Source organism: Podarcis tiliguerta, assembly GCF_965153285.1.
Source record: "Podarcis tiliguerta genome assembly, chromosome: 11".
Classification (NCBI taxonomy): domain Eukaryota; kingdom Metazoa; phylum Chordata; class Lepidosauria; order Squamata; family Lacertidae; genus Podarcis; species Podarcis tiliguerta.
Window position 1 is genome coordinate 51,268,240 of NC_139544.1, and position 15,742 is coordinate 51,283,981.

The window sequence follows — 15,742 nt, forward strand, 5'->3', positions numbered from 1 at the left end:
GGCACGCCCCTGAGCGGTGACCCTGGGGGAGTTCCTAGTTGATGTGCATCAGCAGGACTCCCCCTACTGGTGGTTAACCCTTCCTGGACTTCAAGTGAACAGGCTGAAGCCGGATAGTTGGTTAGGACCAAGGCCTAAGACAATACTGCTCATCACCTGTAACCAATAAAGTTGTGGCCATATTTAGCCCATTAACCTTAAATATCTGTGTCATGTGTCTTTATTTCCACTGGGGGGAGGTGGGAACTCACCACGCAACAGAGATACTATGCATACTGCCACTTGAGGCAGCTGCCTCAACCTGCCTCATGATTGGGGTGGCCCTGACTGGTAGCCCCTGGCTCTTACACAGCCCCTGTCCTGGTTTCATTGCTCCGTACAGTTTTTTTTCCTCTGGCCCCACCAGGGATGGGGCCCTCAGAAGATTTCCCAGGAGGCAACATGGCCCTCTGTCTGGAAAAGGTTCCTCATGCTTGCGTTACAGTCTCACTTTCCTCGCAAGATGTGATAAAAAGTCTCATGAGATGCCACCAGAGCCTTGCAAAACTTTGGCCAAAATGCACGGTCACTTGGAGGGGGGGGGGGAGTTTGTTTTCCACCATCCAAGTGGCTCACTCAGCATGCTGTGGTGGGCTAGCCCTGTTCCTTGGTCTTTGCAGCTAGCTGTGCTCACTCCCTGCAATCGATTAAAATGTCCAAGAAGGCTTCTTTTCTTTGAATGCAAAAACCGATTCAACAGAACGACAGCAAAACAAAACACAGCGAAACAAAGCCCGGCGCACGGGAGGTTGGAACTGTAAGTAAACTGAATTAGGCTAATTATAAAATTAATCAAACAAATGGCACTTGGGTCCTAACGCATGCCAATCCAGTAGGGCATCTCAAAGTGCCAGCAAAATCTAGAAACATGAAAGAAAAATAAAAGGGGGGAGGAGCCCTGCACAGGTTGGAAAGCAAAGAGAGGGTGATGCTGATCAGCTGCTGCTGTGCAGAACCACAGCAGGAATTGACTGTAGGAAAATTTTATTTCCTCCATAGGGTTATTAAACATTTCATTAGCTCATTAGTTTGACGATATATGTCTGCCAGGTGCAAATACTGGCTAGCTTATTATTACCGGAAGGCCTCCTTGAGCATATTAGCTGAAGCTTGCTTTAATAGTTCGGCAGCATTTCATATCGGTGCACAAACAAGAGAGACCTTAACAGATGTGACATTTTCCGCTCCTTCCATAGCCTCGATGCCTCAAAATGGTCGTCCTTTTACAATGTTGTTTATGCATATTTTGGCATCTACAAAATATCCAGGTGCCAAACACCTGTGCTGCCATAAATCAGAGCTATATGCGCCACTTGGCAGTACGACTATGGAGCTAATATCTGATGCTATTGTCTTGATTAATGCTATGGTTTGTATGCGTAAGGTCTACCAGGTTCAGTCTCTGGCTCTCTCCAGGTAAATGATCTCTGGAATGGGTCCTTAAACTCCCATAATGCCTCTTGCTTGTTGCGATGGAGGATCGAGGGGGTTGCATGAGTGTGTACGGAAACTAGCCTACTGTACAAAGGTAATCTACATTTGTTTCTGCACTCCCATCAGCACCAGTTGGCATACTCAGTGGTAAGGGATGATGAGAGTTGTTGTACAACAACCCCAGGAGAGTGAAAGGACCCCCATCCTTGTTTTAAACAAACACGTGTCTTTTGCTTTTATGGCAACATTATTTTTTAAAATGATGTTTATTGTTGTAATAATCTTATTTAAGCTGCTTTGTGAGGTCCACCTAAAAAGAGGTACAGTGGTACCTCGGGTTACATACACTTCAGGTTACACACTCCACTAAGCCAGAAATAGTGCTTCAGGTTAAGAACTTTGCTTCAGGATAAGAACAGAAATCAAGCTCCGGCGGCGCGGCGGCAGCAGGAGGCCCCATTAGCTAAAGTGGTGCTTCAGGTTAAGAACAGTTTCAGGTTAAGTACAGACCTCCGGAACGAATTAAGTACTTAACCCAAGGTACCACTGTATATAAATAAATATCCCAAAGAAGTAGGGCGAGCAGGGCTGAATACATCTCATCCACTGGATTCCAATATTTATTGCCAGCATTAGTTAGGGAAAAGACAACATTGGCGGTCCCCTTGATGTGCAGGATTTTCAGAGCTTCTGTCTGTTGTCAGAAGTGGATTATTTATTGATGGGCAGCAGGTGTTTGAAGTGGGGGGGGGAATACATGGTGTGGGTTTCAACTGTTGTGTAATTCTTATCTGTCAGGGATTAAGAAAACCTGGAAGACTGAGCAGCTGGGAGTTATCCGATTCTGGACACTTCAAACGATCTCCATTGTGCAGTACATAAACTGCAAGAAAACATTGTGTGATGGCACCTTTCATTTCTTTGAGATATTCACCTCACAATTTCACAAGATCCACTCGTAGCTTACCATTTTGAGTCCTGCTGTTTGGTTTGGCTAACAATTGATCACTCCACAGATCTATTAGCCAGTGTCAAGACAAACAGACTACAGCAAAGATGGTCTTGGCAGACAGAACTATCAAAAGCTGCCATGAGCATGGGAATTTAGGGCATCTACAGTGAGGAGGGAAAGTATTTGATCCCCTGCTAAATTTGCCTCGAAATCTTACTGACTTGGAGAGGATCTGCAAAGAGGAGTGGGACAAAATACATCCTGAGATGTGTACAAACCCGGTGGCCACCTACAAGAAACGTCTGACCTCTGTAATTGCCAACAAGGGTTTTGCCACCAAGTACTAAGTCATCTTTTTGCAAAGGGATCAAATACTTATTTCACTCATTATAATGCACATCAAACTCTGACTTTTGTCTTCTGGGTTTCTGGGGGTTTTCCTGGATTTCCGGGGGTTTTCTGTCTCTCACAACTACAACAAACCTACCATTACAATTATGGACTGGTCATTTCTTTGTCAGAGGGCAAATGGGCAAATTTAGCAGGGGGTCAAATACTTTCCCCCTCACTGTATCCTAATGTCTAGGTCAACGTATTTCTTGTCCATGTTGATGTCGCATGTTTTCAATCATATGTCCATATTATTATTATATTAATGTATCAAGGCAAAATGGGCGTTTCTGTAAATATTTCCTTTTAAATGCACATTTTTCTGCATGCGTTTTCCTCATAATACTGAGTGAAGAACTGCATTGCAAAATCTGGACAAGTGTGCATTCTGAAAGATAACCTCATTCTGATCCACATGTTAGTCCAGGCAGTTGGAATTCGGCCAGTTTGCCAATGCCACTCATTAGAAAGAAGACACGATACTGTGTGTGATGTAATATTTACATGCTAAAACCTATAGCGTGTAAATCAGAGACATATTTTTGTTTTGTGCTGTAAGCCTCCACACTTAGCTCCATCTCTGTACTGCACAACCACAGGGAGAAATAAGACATGCATATTTCCACTGCAGGTATAGGTCCAGGTCACTAGAGGCCTCAGTGGCCCAGAGTGCCCATCACCAACTTTGGTCCTACCTGGAGTTTGAAACTAGGACCTTCTGCAAGCAAATCAGAGGTTCTACCATGGGGTGAAGGGCCTTCGTTCTGTAGTGGGCACTCTATTTTTTTCCAGAGATCACTTACCTGTTTGAGATAAAAGGGGTGTATAAGGGACTTTCGGTTCTATTGCACTCATTGGCGGAGGTAGCAAGGGGTTGGCGAAGCTGCGCAGTGGATGTGTAGGCCGGACACATGCTGTGGGAATTGTCCTGCTTGGGGCATCTTCGCTGCTGGAGTGTTCAGGCTGCGTCTGCGGTAACATGGATGTCTGCTGCGGGGCTGGTCCTTCAGTCACTGCTGCAAGAGGGAAGATGGAAGAAGATGTAACCAACTTGAACACCAACCTGAATCATAAGGTCATTTATAAATAATAGTGTCAGGGAACTGCCATCGGAGCCAGAAGGAGAGGGAGGGCTCCAGAGGGATTCCAGAGAGCGTCCCGGGATGGAGAGAAGCAGCACATCTTCTGGGAAAGGAAATCAGCGTAGCACCAGTGGAGAAGGAGGGCAGATGGGGGAATCGGTGAAGTGGCTCCAAGACTCCTCACCGGGGACCAGCAGGGAGAGCACGGGTCCTCCGATGCCCACACCCTCCCTGCGCAGAAGGCTTCTGCGCAGGGAGAGTAGGCGGAAACTAGGCGTCAAAGAACTTTTATGCTGGAAGAAGTTCAAGAAATGCACACTGACGGATTCTGCCAGCGATTGAGACAGCCACTCCAGACAGAAAGGGTTCACTCAGGCAACCCACCCAGGTGTGGCGCCGATTTACGCACAAGCAACCCCTAGAACCATTACAAATAAGTATAAATATTGTTATTCCAACACCACCACCACAACTCTTTACTGGGTCTGTTCCTGTTCCTATATTTGTAAGGAGCTGGGCATTCTTTCTTAGGAGTGAAAGCCCTGGCATCATCCTGGGTGGGGATGTGTAGCAGTTGGATGGATCTCTGAGCTTGCAGATACACCTTGCACTCCCTGCTTGAGCCATACCAGTGGAGATTGGAGAAGGTTTTCCTCCACGTTGCAGAAACAGTCCTAAGCTGCCTTAGCACTTAACAAGAAGACAGGGAGACTTGAATCCCATAAAATGAGTGGCATCTGGTACCTTAACCATAAGCAAGAAAAAGGCTGTATTTGGAAATATGACTGGGGTGGAGGCGAAACCTAATACCTTGCTTTTGGTGAAAGGCAGGTCCCACCACCACATCAACAGATTTCAGCCTGGAACAGATGAGTCTTTAAAGTACATGTAAGGGGCCTTCCATGGTTCCATAGGAATGGAGTTCTCTAACCATGGGGCCACCACAAAGAAGATCCTATCCCTTTTGCCTGCCAACCCTAATTGACCATACTTGTAGGAACTCAAGGAGGGTCTTTGGAGTTGAGAAGAACCTAAGAAGATCCCTGCTGGATCTTCAAATCAAAGGCCCATCTGGTCCGGAATCCTGTTCTCACAGTGGCCAACAAGATGCTTCGACTTGAGTGCAAGTGTGCCCCACCCCCATCTGCAATTGCAAGCAACTGACATTCAGAGAAATACTTCCTGAGAGAATAGATGTGGAACATAGCAATTATGGTTAGTAACTACTGGTAGCTTTATCTTCCATGTCTAGCTTGGTGGCCATCACCACATCTAGTGGGATCAGACTCCATAGTTTAAAGATGCACTGTGAGAAGTACTTAATTTTGTTGGTCTTAAATCTACCAACATTCAGCTTCATGGAATGTCCATAAATCCTAGTATTATAAGAAAGGGAGACAAAGTCCCCCCCCCCCAATCTTAATAAATAAGCAGGATCATAGAACTTAATGAAAGCTTCTGAGAACGGAGCCAACTAATGAAGTCATTTCATATTGTGGCTACCTCTTTAAGAATATCTATTTGCCTAGCTCATATTGTTCAGGTACAATACAAATCAACAGCTTATAAGTACAAATACAGAAAATGAGATTCTGCACGCACTTGATTCTAATTTAGTGCCAGACACCAATTAATGCTCAAGTAGAGGAAAGTAGTTAAGCCCAGTGATGCTCTTGAGCCTTTGGGAAGGAGGAAGAGTTGACATTTTCAGCAAATCAAATATAGTGCATCTAACATTAAGTTGTGAGCTTTGGGGGGGCAGGTCTGAAGGTTTTCTAAAAATACAGTTGGTGATCTGTTTCTGAATTGAACTCAGAGCAATACAGTGGACGCTCTGGTTGCGAACGTGATCGGTGCAGGGTGCACGTTCGCAACCCGCAGCATTCGCAACCCACAGTGGTGTGTCTGTGCATGCACGGGATGCGATTTGGTGCCTCTGCGCATGCGCAAAGCACGATTTAGCGCTTCTGCGCATGCGTGACCCCCGAAACCCGGAAGTAATCCATTCCGGTGGGTCCGTAACCCAAAAAAACACAACCTGAAGCATCTGTAACCTGAGGAATGACTGTATTCCCATTGCTAGCATCAACCTGTATCTATCTACTTACTCCTGTTACAGTGCGCTGCAGAATTTGGACAGAGCCCAATAATTGGCTGTCTATGCATGAGTTTTAAGGGGAGGGACACACACACACACACCTGGGGACTGTACTTCTTAACTTTTCTACTGTGATTTCAGGATTTGGAAAAATCAACAAAAGACTTAAGTAAAGCAGCCGAGTAAGGAAGACAGTGACACAAATTGCTGCATACAGGATCCTTTGTGTAGAAGCCTATGGCATTATGATATCTACACCTTCTGACAAAGACTGTAGACAAAGGGCTTGCTTAATTAATTTCTATTTAAACCAAATGCCATATCCTTCCTTGAGACAGCTGCAATATTGCCAGAGCTGTTGCTTTATGCTTTATTATCCTGTATTGAGAGTCAATTTTTCTCTGATTTGAATATGCCACTTCAAACCTTCGCATTTAAATTGGGCTCTCCCATTGTCTGGAGTATTGCTTATAGATGAGGAATAAGAAAAGAAAAGAAAAGAAAAGAAAAGAAAAGAAAAGAAAAACAGCCTGTGTGCTTTCAGCCCTTAATAGTAGCATGGATACCAAAACAGAGATATGAACCCAACTCACCCCTCTATCCTGGACACAAAGTCAATGGGGTGACTGTTTCACATGTGATGCTATTGCTGGCGATGCCACTAGGGCTGCACAGGATCAGTCTCAGCTGGGTAGGAACTATTTTCTCTCCCAATGCAAACCCCTTATTCAAATGTGAATTTTGCCCCAGCTTTTAATGGAACTTCACTTTGAATCCAAATACAAAGCCATTTTCTTCTTACCCCCCCCCCCAAAAAAACCTTAGCAGCTGAGAGACCATGGTGCTTGGAGATAAGAGTGTGTGCTGTACATGCATGCATGAGAAGTTTGGTGCCCCCTTTCTCAGTTAAAGGAGTCCTGGTAATTAGGACCATGAAGATCCTTGCTTGACAGCTTGGAATGTTGTTTCTAGTCAGCGAGAGAGTATTGGGATACACTGAGCACTGATACGATCCAGGGCTGTCACAAGCATTCAGGACTCATGTAATGTGTGCAGAGGACGGCAACCAAGATGATCAAGGGTCTGGAAACCAAGCCTTATGAGGAACAGTTAATAATAATAATAATAATAATAATAATAATAATAATTTATACCCCGCCCTCCCCAGCCAAGACCGGGCTCAGGGCAGCTAACACCAGGTATAAAAACAACTGATTAAAATACAACTTAAAAACAAGATTAAAATACAACATTAAAATGCAGCCTCATTTCAGTAGAAACTCAAATCAAAATCTTTGAGGGCGTTAGGTATGTTTAGCGTAGGAAAGAGAAGACTATGAGGAGATATGATAGTCATCTTCAAATATCTAAAGGACTGTCACATGGAAGAAGCAACAAACTTGTTTTCTCCAGCTCTGGAGGGTAGGGTTCAACCCAATGGCTTCAAGTTACAAGGAAGGAGATTCTGATTAGACATCGGAAAGAGCTTTCTGACAGTAAGAGCTGTTCGGCAGTGGAATGGACTCCCTCAGAAGGCAGTGATCTCTCCTTCCTTGGAGATTTATTAAACAGAAGTTGGATGGCCATCTGTCATGGATGCTTTAGTTGAGATTCCTGCATTGCAGGTGATTAGACTTGATGGCCCTTGGGATCCCTTCCAACGCTACAATTCTCTGATTCTATCTCTCAAAGGCATGCAACAGACACCCCTGGAATGAAGCCATCATGTAAAAGTTGGAGGCAGGAGTGAAAGTGAAAGATAATCCAACAGGAAAAGGTTGTTGTACACAACATAATTTCCCTCCCTCTTCTCTAGCCACTTTGTACGCAGGCTAGTAATTACAGGCTGATTATTACAGCTCAGGGCATCCTAATGAATGGGGCCCAAACTGCTCTGCCAACATGAGGCAGCCATAACTTCAGAGGGCCACCTGGAGAGGAACGAGAGTTCAACTCAATTTTCATGTCCATTTGTTGCTTGGTTACAAGTCTGGCAAGGATGTTAAATTATTGCTCCCATGCATTTATTCACATCAACGAGTGTTTCATTTTCCCAAAGAGCATAAAGTTAAACGCAGAGGGCCTGCACCTGAAGTACCAGCTCTGTGGGAAGTTAAGGCCTGATAATGAGTAATCACATCAAATTGGTAAAAAAACACCCGCTACGAGGGCTATTCATAAATGCCACACCTTTTATTACAGACAACACAAAGACACAAAACAGAATGTCATAAAAATGTCACAGTATTAACAAAATAAGTCAAGAAATGGGCTAACTGCTTTTGGCCCATTTCATAAAACATTTAAGATAAAATCTGAATGAATGAAGAAAACACTAAAACAATGGGGTTTGAGAAGGTGGTCTATGCCTCTAGATCTTGACATGCACCTGAAAATATATCTCCAGTTGTGTGTCAGGTATTTGACCTCTCTGTGAAACCCGTACTTTCATCAGTCTGGCTACTCCCAACATCTCTCTCCATGTGCACCAGGGATGGAGAACCTGCAGCTCTCCAGATGTTGTTGGATTCCAACTCTCAGCATCCCCGATCATGGTCCATACTGGCTGGGGCTGATGGGAGCTGGAGTCCAACAACATCTGGAATACCGTAAATTCCCCAATCCTGATATATGTAATACTAGAGGCATCTGCTAGAGCAGGCATGGCCAAACTTGGCCCTCCAGCTCTTTTGGGACTACAACTCCCATCATCCCTAGCTAACAGGACCAGTGGTCAGGGATGATGGGAATTGTAGTCCCAAAACAGCTGGAGGGCCAAGTTTGGATGCGCCTGTGCTAGAGAGAAGACCCCAATTTTGGCAGAGGAGACGTAGACTTCATGGAGGCTTTATGTATATTGAACATTTCTGCATCATGGGAGGCTGAACCTTTCACATATGAGGAAAGATGGCAGAGAGGAACCGATCCATACTAGAAAAGTCACATGTTTCATATACATCTTGGCAATGGGGCTTGGCAGTTGTAGTTCCCATAAAACGTCCCTGAAGTAGCAAAGGCCTTTGTGAATCTCACACTTCTCTTGGTTTGAACCATCCCATTATCACCTCTAATAAATGGAGCATGATTCCTCCTGAAATCTCTAGATGTGAGGAAGTTTCCATTTGGATCAGGGCCGTGACACCACGGAAAGCTTTGCTAACCACTTCCCTATTTCCTATTTCTCCGACTGAATTCTCCCCTCCCCCAGTTGTTACTGGCTATAGCGGGGGAGGTCAGGTGCAATATGGATATTTGCCCCTCCTTACGCCCCACTGTTGGGATGCGGTTGACACTGTGGGTTAAACCACAGAGCCTAGGACTTGCCGATCAGAAGGTTGGTGGTTTGAATCCCCATGACGGGGTGAGCTCCCGTTGCTCGGTCCCAGCTCCTGCCAACCTAGCAGTTCGAAAGCACCTCAAAGTGCAAGTAGATAAATAGGTACCGCTCCAGCAGGAAGGTAAATGGCTTTTCCATGTGCTACTCTGGTTCGCCAGAAGTGGCTTAGTCATGCTGGCCACATGACCGAGAAGCTGTACGCTGGCTCCCTCAGCCAATAAAGCGAGATGAGCGCAGCAACCCCAGAGTCAGCCAGGACTGGACCTAATGGTCAGGGGTCCCTTTACCTTTACGCCCCACTGTAGATAACAGCAACTTGAAGAAACCAATTTAAGCTTTGGGAATGGAGTGGAATAAAGGGATAACAACCTTTGTCCTTCAGTACCATATTCTCAGCCCAAACTGGACCTCCATCTTGGCTATTTTTAATGAAAGAAGAAGAGATTGGAAGGTCTGATCATGAATTTCCCACCTCAGGTCTAGTTTGGCCATAAATGGCAGAAAATTATTATTATACTGTTGGAGGCCAAACCTGTGTGTGTTAGTGCTTCTTTACAGAAAGATGTGATTGTCAGGATGTTGAATTCCAAACCAGATCCCTCATTCTGTGCTTGCATGCTCTGATCTCAGGGGCCTGGGCTGCACAAAGCCCTGCAAATGAAAGGCATGTCTTAATCTAAAACACAGTGGTTTAATCCACTGCAGGTACAAATGCCTCTTAATATCTATGCCGGTGGGAACACCTAGGGCTTAGCAGTCAGTCATGCAACATTCATCAAGAGCCCCCAAGACCCAAGGATTTCAGTGTTTTTCGCTGGAGGTAACAGCCTCTCTGCTTATCTACATGATGAGAGCAGACCGTTGCACTCTAGTGCCATTGCTTGCAAAAACTGATGCGGCCCGGAAGGGCCAGCAGCAGAAAACTAAAAAAGAGCATAGCCAGGTGAGCTCTCCAGGCACATTATAATGAAGAATGCCTTGGGGTGCATATATTTCTCTATAGGCACCAAATGAGATACTAACTAAGTAGGAAATGCTGGACTGAAATGCATCATTACTATGCTTTCCCAGAATCAGATTATCCAATTCCAGGGAAAGACTGGGGAGAATTTTGTCATAATGAACTGCAGACACTGGAGACTAGCTGAAAGCTACAAGGGAAAGCAGAGGTCAGTGCCATTTGCAAAAAGCTTTCCTGTGTATAGTTAAGTTCCCCCAGTTTCTCCTAATGACTAGAGAACAAGCGAGTTTGTGCTCATTTCCTTCTGCTGCGTCTCTTGGTCACTGCAGTCCTTCAGCAATAAACAATTGGTATTGATGCTGCCAGAGCTCATAATTATCTCGTTCAAAATACAAATTTGCTTAGCTTGTAAGGCTGAAACGCAATACAGATTAGCTTGGGATGTAAAAAAGGGTTCTGCGTGTGCCCGCACACCCACAGAGTGCATTTTCAATTTAAGTCTTCTTTTTTTGTTTGTCAGAGTCTCAGACAATAGTTCCAGCTCAGATAGATCTAAGCAAATGAACACAAATGCGTATTTTTTAAGGTTCTGTGTAAATCTAGAAAAAGTCCAGAAAGCCCATGGATCTTGGGACAAAAAAGGCATACAACCCCTGAGCTTATCTAACCATGATGATCAAGGGTCTGGCAACCAGGCCTTATGAGGAACGGCTGAAGGAGCTGGGTATGTTTAGTCTGAGAAGAAGAAGAAGAAGAAGAAGAAGAAGAAGAAGAAGAGTAGTTTGGATTTGATATCCCGCTTTATCACCACCCAAAGGAGTCTCAAAGTGGCTAACATTCTCCTTTCCCTTCCTCCCCCACAACAAACACTCTGTGAGGTGAGTGGGGCTGAGAGATTTCAGAGAAGTGTGACTGGCCCAAGGTCACCCAGCAGCTGCATGTGGAGGAGTGGAGACGCGAACCCGGTTCACCAGATTACGAGACTACCGCTCTTAACCACTACACCACACTGGCTCTCCCAGAAGACTGAGAGGAGATACGATAAACATCTTCGAACACCTACGTTGACTATATATTTTGTCCAGCTGTCTCCCCATCTAGGGTTGCCATGAAATACCTAACTGGAGCTCCACCAAGACTGCAGCTATTGAACCTAACCATTCTTTGCATCCCTTCTGGTACTGCTTTGTCCCCATTTGCTGAAACATTTCCCAAATGTCATATTATTCAAGCTTTGGATGTCTTCACCCATATGCACTGCATTATAGGTGGTCTGCATTATAGGTGCTGAGAGTTGTTAGGAGAGCCCCTGTTTCCCTCACAGAGTCACAGTTCCCAGTATGCCCTGGAAAGAGGGATTGACGACTCTGACAACTGTAGCTCTGTGAGGGGAATAGGGTCTCCTAACAACTCTTGCCACCTTTAATAAACTCCAGTTCCTAGGATTCTCTGGGAGAAGCCATGGTTGGTATCCTAGTGGTTTAAACATGTGGTGTGGGTGTGGCCCTAGTCCAGGATTCCAACCAACGTGCCATGCAGGCTGTTAAAAGTTACACCATGGTAAAACCAGACAGCTTCGTGGGAACTAGATTCATAACAGAAGGTGGCTGATGGTTGTGCAGAGGCAAGAATGAACAGAGATGTCTTACTAAGCTCCATTGACTCCCTCCACCCCTTTTGGGAGCTGCTATCCTTTGGTGATATTTAACGCTCCTTAGGCTGATACCAAGGGCTTCATTACGCAGGTTGGCAATCAGCCTGATGGACTGTTCGACATGCACTGTCATTCTTGAAAGCCTTTCTAAAGCCGCAGGAGCTAAAAATTCAAAATGAAAGTTGACATTGGAAGGAAACCCAAGTGTCATGCGCTGACACACATGCAGAGAGACATCTGGATTTGCCATATGAAGGTTTGATGAAGTAAGACTCCTCCACCCACCCTAGCTGCTACGGAAGAGAACAGTGGGCTTGTTCTATCAGGATTTAGGGGAAGCTGGCCTGACTTGCAAATCTTTACAAATGGGTTCATCTAGGAAAATGCTGGTGGATCTGAGAATTTGAGAGAGGTGCAGAAGATGGAATGCAAACAAGGAAGTAGAAAGGGTAACTAGATATGCTAAGAAACAGGATCCAATTTAGGGGCAGCTGACAGGAAACTGCCTGGGGGGCTGGGTGGGAGGGCCTTGGTCATGGCCGGGGATGGGGCACTGGTTAAAGGTGCGTAGTCAACTACTCATTCAGCATTTGAACTGTATAGTGCAAATAGTTCATCTTGGAAAGCTGTAAGCACTGGTGTGTGTAGGCAACCTTGCATTAATTAAAACAAACAAAACAAATGAAAAAAGCAGAAACTTACAACACTGGTGCCGATTCAAAAGGCAGTCACTGTGATTGGATCCATGTGTGTAGAATTCTCATCTTATATGACAAGGGATAAACCACACATGCAAACTGTACAGTGCAATTGTGAAATGCAAAGTCGAACAATTGCAAGAAAAGGATGTTCAAAAGTTGAACAAATAAAGGGAGCAGTGCTGAAGGGAGCTTGCCTGGGATGTAATTTGGCCTGGCACCATCCATGCCAAGATGTCTCTGGAAGCTGGTCTGGATGAAGCTTGTGAGGTGTGAGCCAGAAGGGTCTCTTGCAGAAATCTCGCTTCAGCCACATGTAAATTAAGGCAGCAACCCTTTCCACACTTACTGGGGATTAAGTCTCATTTGACCCAATAGGGTTTACTTTTGAGTAGACATGCCTAGATTTCTGTTGCAAGGCAAGCTGCTGATTCTTAGACTCCCCCCACCCTGCCATATGGGATAATAATACCAATTCCCCCCTTACAACAGAGTTATTACTGAGTTAATGTATGTGCATTAAGCACTAAAACACACACACAGAAGCAGACACTATATAAATACTGTTATTATCACAAAAGCCTGTAAGCCAAACTGGCTTGAAGTTGTTAAAAATTTGCCTTTTGCCTTAAATACTCTTTGCTTTTCATTCCACAAACTCTCTCTGCATGGATACAATATTACAAAGTGGTTAAAAGACACGGCCATGGACAAGCAGATGAAATGAAATTAATACAGTAATGAGATATAAACTGCCATTAGATCCATTAGTCACATTGCTCAGCTATATAAAGGACATAGTTCTATCTGAAGATAGAGAAACGATAATAAAGCTTTTGGCGGCGGCACAAACAACCCTCTGTGCAAACGACAAAAAAACACAAACCACGAATTACATAAAAGACCTAACATAAGAAGAGTGGATTGTAAGGGTCTGGGATACAGCCTATATGTGCCCTGGCTCCCATCCCACAACACTCAAGCAGCGGCTTTTACTCATAAAAGAGTGACAGATCTTCAGTCAGGTAAGTAATGGTACATGCTCAGCACCAGACACAGGGCTCAGAAATCACATTTCAGGAGTTCAGGAGTGGGGCAAAAAGTTCAGAATTGGACAAGAGCAACAAAGACGTCCCAACAAGTTCTCGCACCCCACCTGCCAGGCAAGCCTTTAAAGATTAGGTGTAGTGTGCTCATGTGCAAGACTATCTTTGCAGGAATGCTGAGATAGCAAACATGGGTCTTGTCAGTGTGGGTGGGTCTGTTCCAATCTGATAAGGTGGTGCCTGGGTCCCCCTTGCTGTTCAAAACACTCCCCACCCTCCATTGAGGTACAGTGGTACCTCTGGTTATGAACTTAATTCGTTCCGGAGGTCCGTACTTAACCTGAAACTGTTCTTAACCCAAGGTACCACTTTAGCTAATGGTGCCTCCTGCTGCCACCATGCCACTGGCATGTGATTTCCCTTCTAATCCTGAGGGCAAAGTTCTCAACCCGAGGTACTACTTCTGAGTTAGCAGAGTCTGTAACCCGAAGTGTTTGTAACCCGAGATACCACTGTACTCTGCTCTGCATGAAGTTCTGCGGGTTGGGGGGGAGAGAGCTGAGAACCCTGCTCCCCTTCTGCACATTTCTATCCAAAATCACAGCTCGTTATGTGTTTCTGATTGCATGTAGCAAGGACACATTCACTAGTGGCCCATTGGAGGCACTTCCTTTTGAGACCATGTAGTCCACCACATCTCCTGCCAACCTAGCAGTTCAAAAGCATGTCAAAGTGCAAGTAGATAAATAGGTACTGCTCTGGTGGGAAGGTAAACAGCATTTCCGTGCACTGCTCTGGTTCGCCAGAAGCAGCTTAGTTATGCTGGCCACATGACCCAGAAGCTGTATGCCGGCTCCCTCGGCCAATAAAGCGAGATAAGCACCACAACCCCAGAGTCGGTCACGACTGGACCTAATGGTCAGGCGTCCCTTTATTTTTACCTTTAGTCCACCACATGCTTGCTGTGGTGGACGCCTTAGCATCAAGGTCATACCACTGATTTCATGGACCCTGATCTGGACAAGGTGGTCATCATGCCTGGAACAGTTTTCCATGGGCCTGGACCAGCTTCAGTACTCTAATTCAATGCTATCATACACAGGGTGCAATAAAGTTCTTATTGTTTGAGGTTGGAGCATTAATGGGGGGACCAGTGGCCCTCCAGAAGTTGTTGGGCTCCCACCAGAAAGGTCAATGGTCAAGGAAGATAGGAGTTGTAGTCCAGAATAAAATCCAGGGTTGGTAGCCTAGAATATGCAGCTTAGATGTTTCCATCACACAAACACACACACACACTGAAACAGCGCCGTGGGTTGAGATCACTCTGACAAGCTATGCACCTTTATTTTCTGGCAGAAGGAAAAAGAAGAAAGAAGCCAGTGCAAACTCATTATTCTGGTCAATTGCTACCACCCGCTTTGACAGCAGATAAAATGGCAGACAGGTTTATCATCCAATGGAGGCAGGCATGACTGAAGTCTGCCTTTCCCCTTCATTTTCTTCAGTTTCGCTTTCAGCAGATGGCTGAGGGAGAATATTGGCCTTTTCTTCTTTTTTTTGCTAAGGCTGGTTTTTTTAAGCATTGGCTTCTTTCTAGTTCATTAGAAATGGGTTTCAAGAACAGAAAAGAGGGATTCAATCACGGCCCATTTGGCAGGATGAATGGCTGCACCGTCCATAGTGCCATTGCATATGATGAATTTGAAAGGTGCCTCTCTCCAATCAATAGTATGTGCAGTCATGTAATAATGTAGGGACTGTGACTCTGAAATGAGTTACTGCAGTGCACAGTTTGTACTTGTCTACATTTGAGCATGGATCTCATGGCTCAAGTTAAATACTCCTGGTGCACATATCTGACTTCTTACTCTATCTCATTTATGAACCCATGAAGTTATCCTACACTGGGTAAAACCACGGGAACACTCAGCTCAGTACTGTTATGAGACCCCTAGTTCCCTCAAAGAGCTACAATTCCCAACAGCCTTAACAAACTACTAGTCCCAGGATTATCTGGAGGAAGCCATGACTGTGTAAGAGTGATTGAGATG

The 15,742-nt window shown here is 45.0% G+C and overlaps 1 protein-coding gene across 3 annotated transcripts in view; it reads right to left on the reverse strand.

Annotated features, from left to right (window-relative positions):
• DCC (DCC netrin 1 receptor) overlaps positions 1-15,742 on the reverse strand; it is a gene marked incomplete at its 5' end in the record, with an annotated part of 926,289 nt that overhangs the window by 21,366 nt on the left and 889,181 nt on the right. For all 3 annotated transcript variants that reach the window (XM_083402635.1, XM_083402634.1, XM_083402636.1), the window contains one exon: positions 3,619-3,831. In XM_083402635.1, the coding sequence (XP_083258761.1) occupies positions 3,619-3,831 (213 nt within the window). The remainder of the gene's footprint in view (positions 1-3,618; positions 3,832-15,742) is intronic.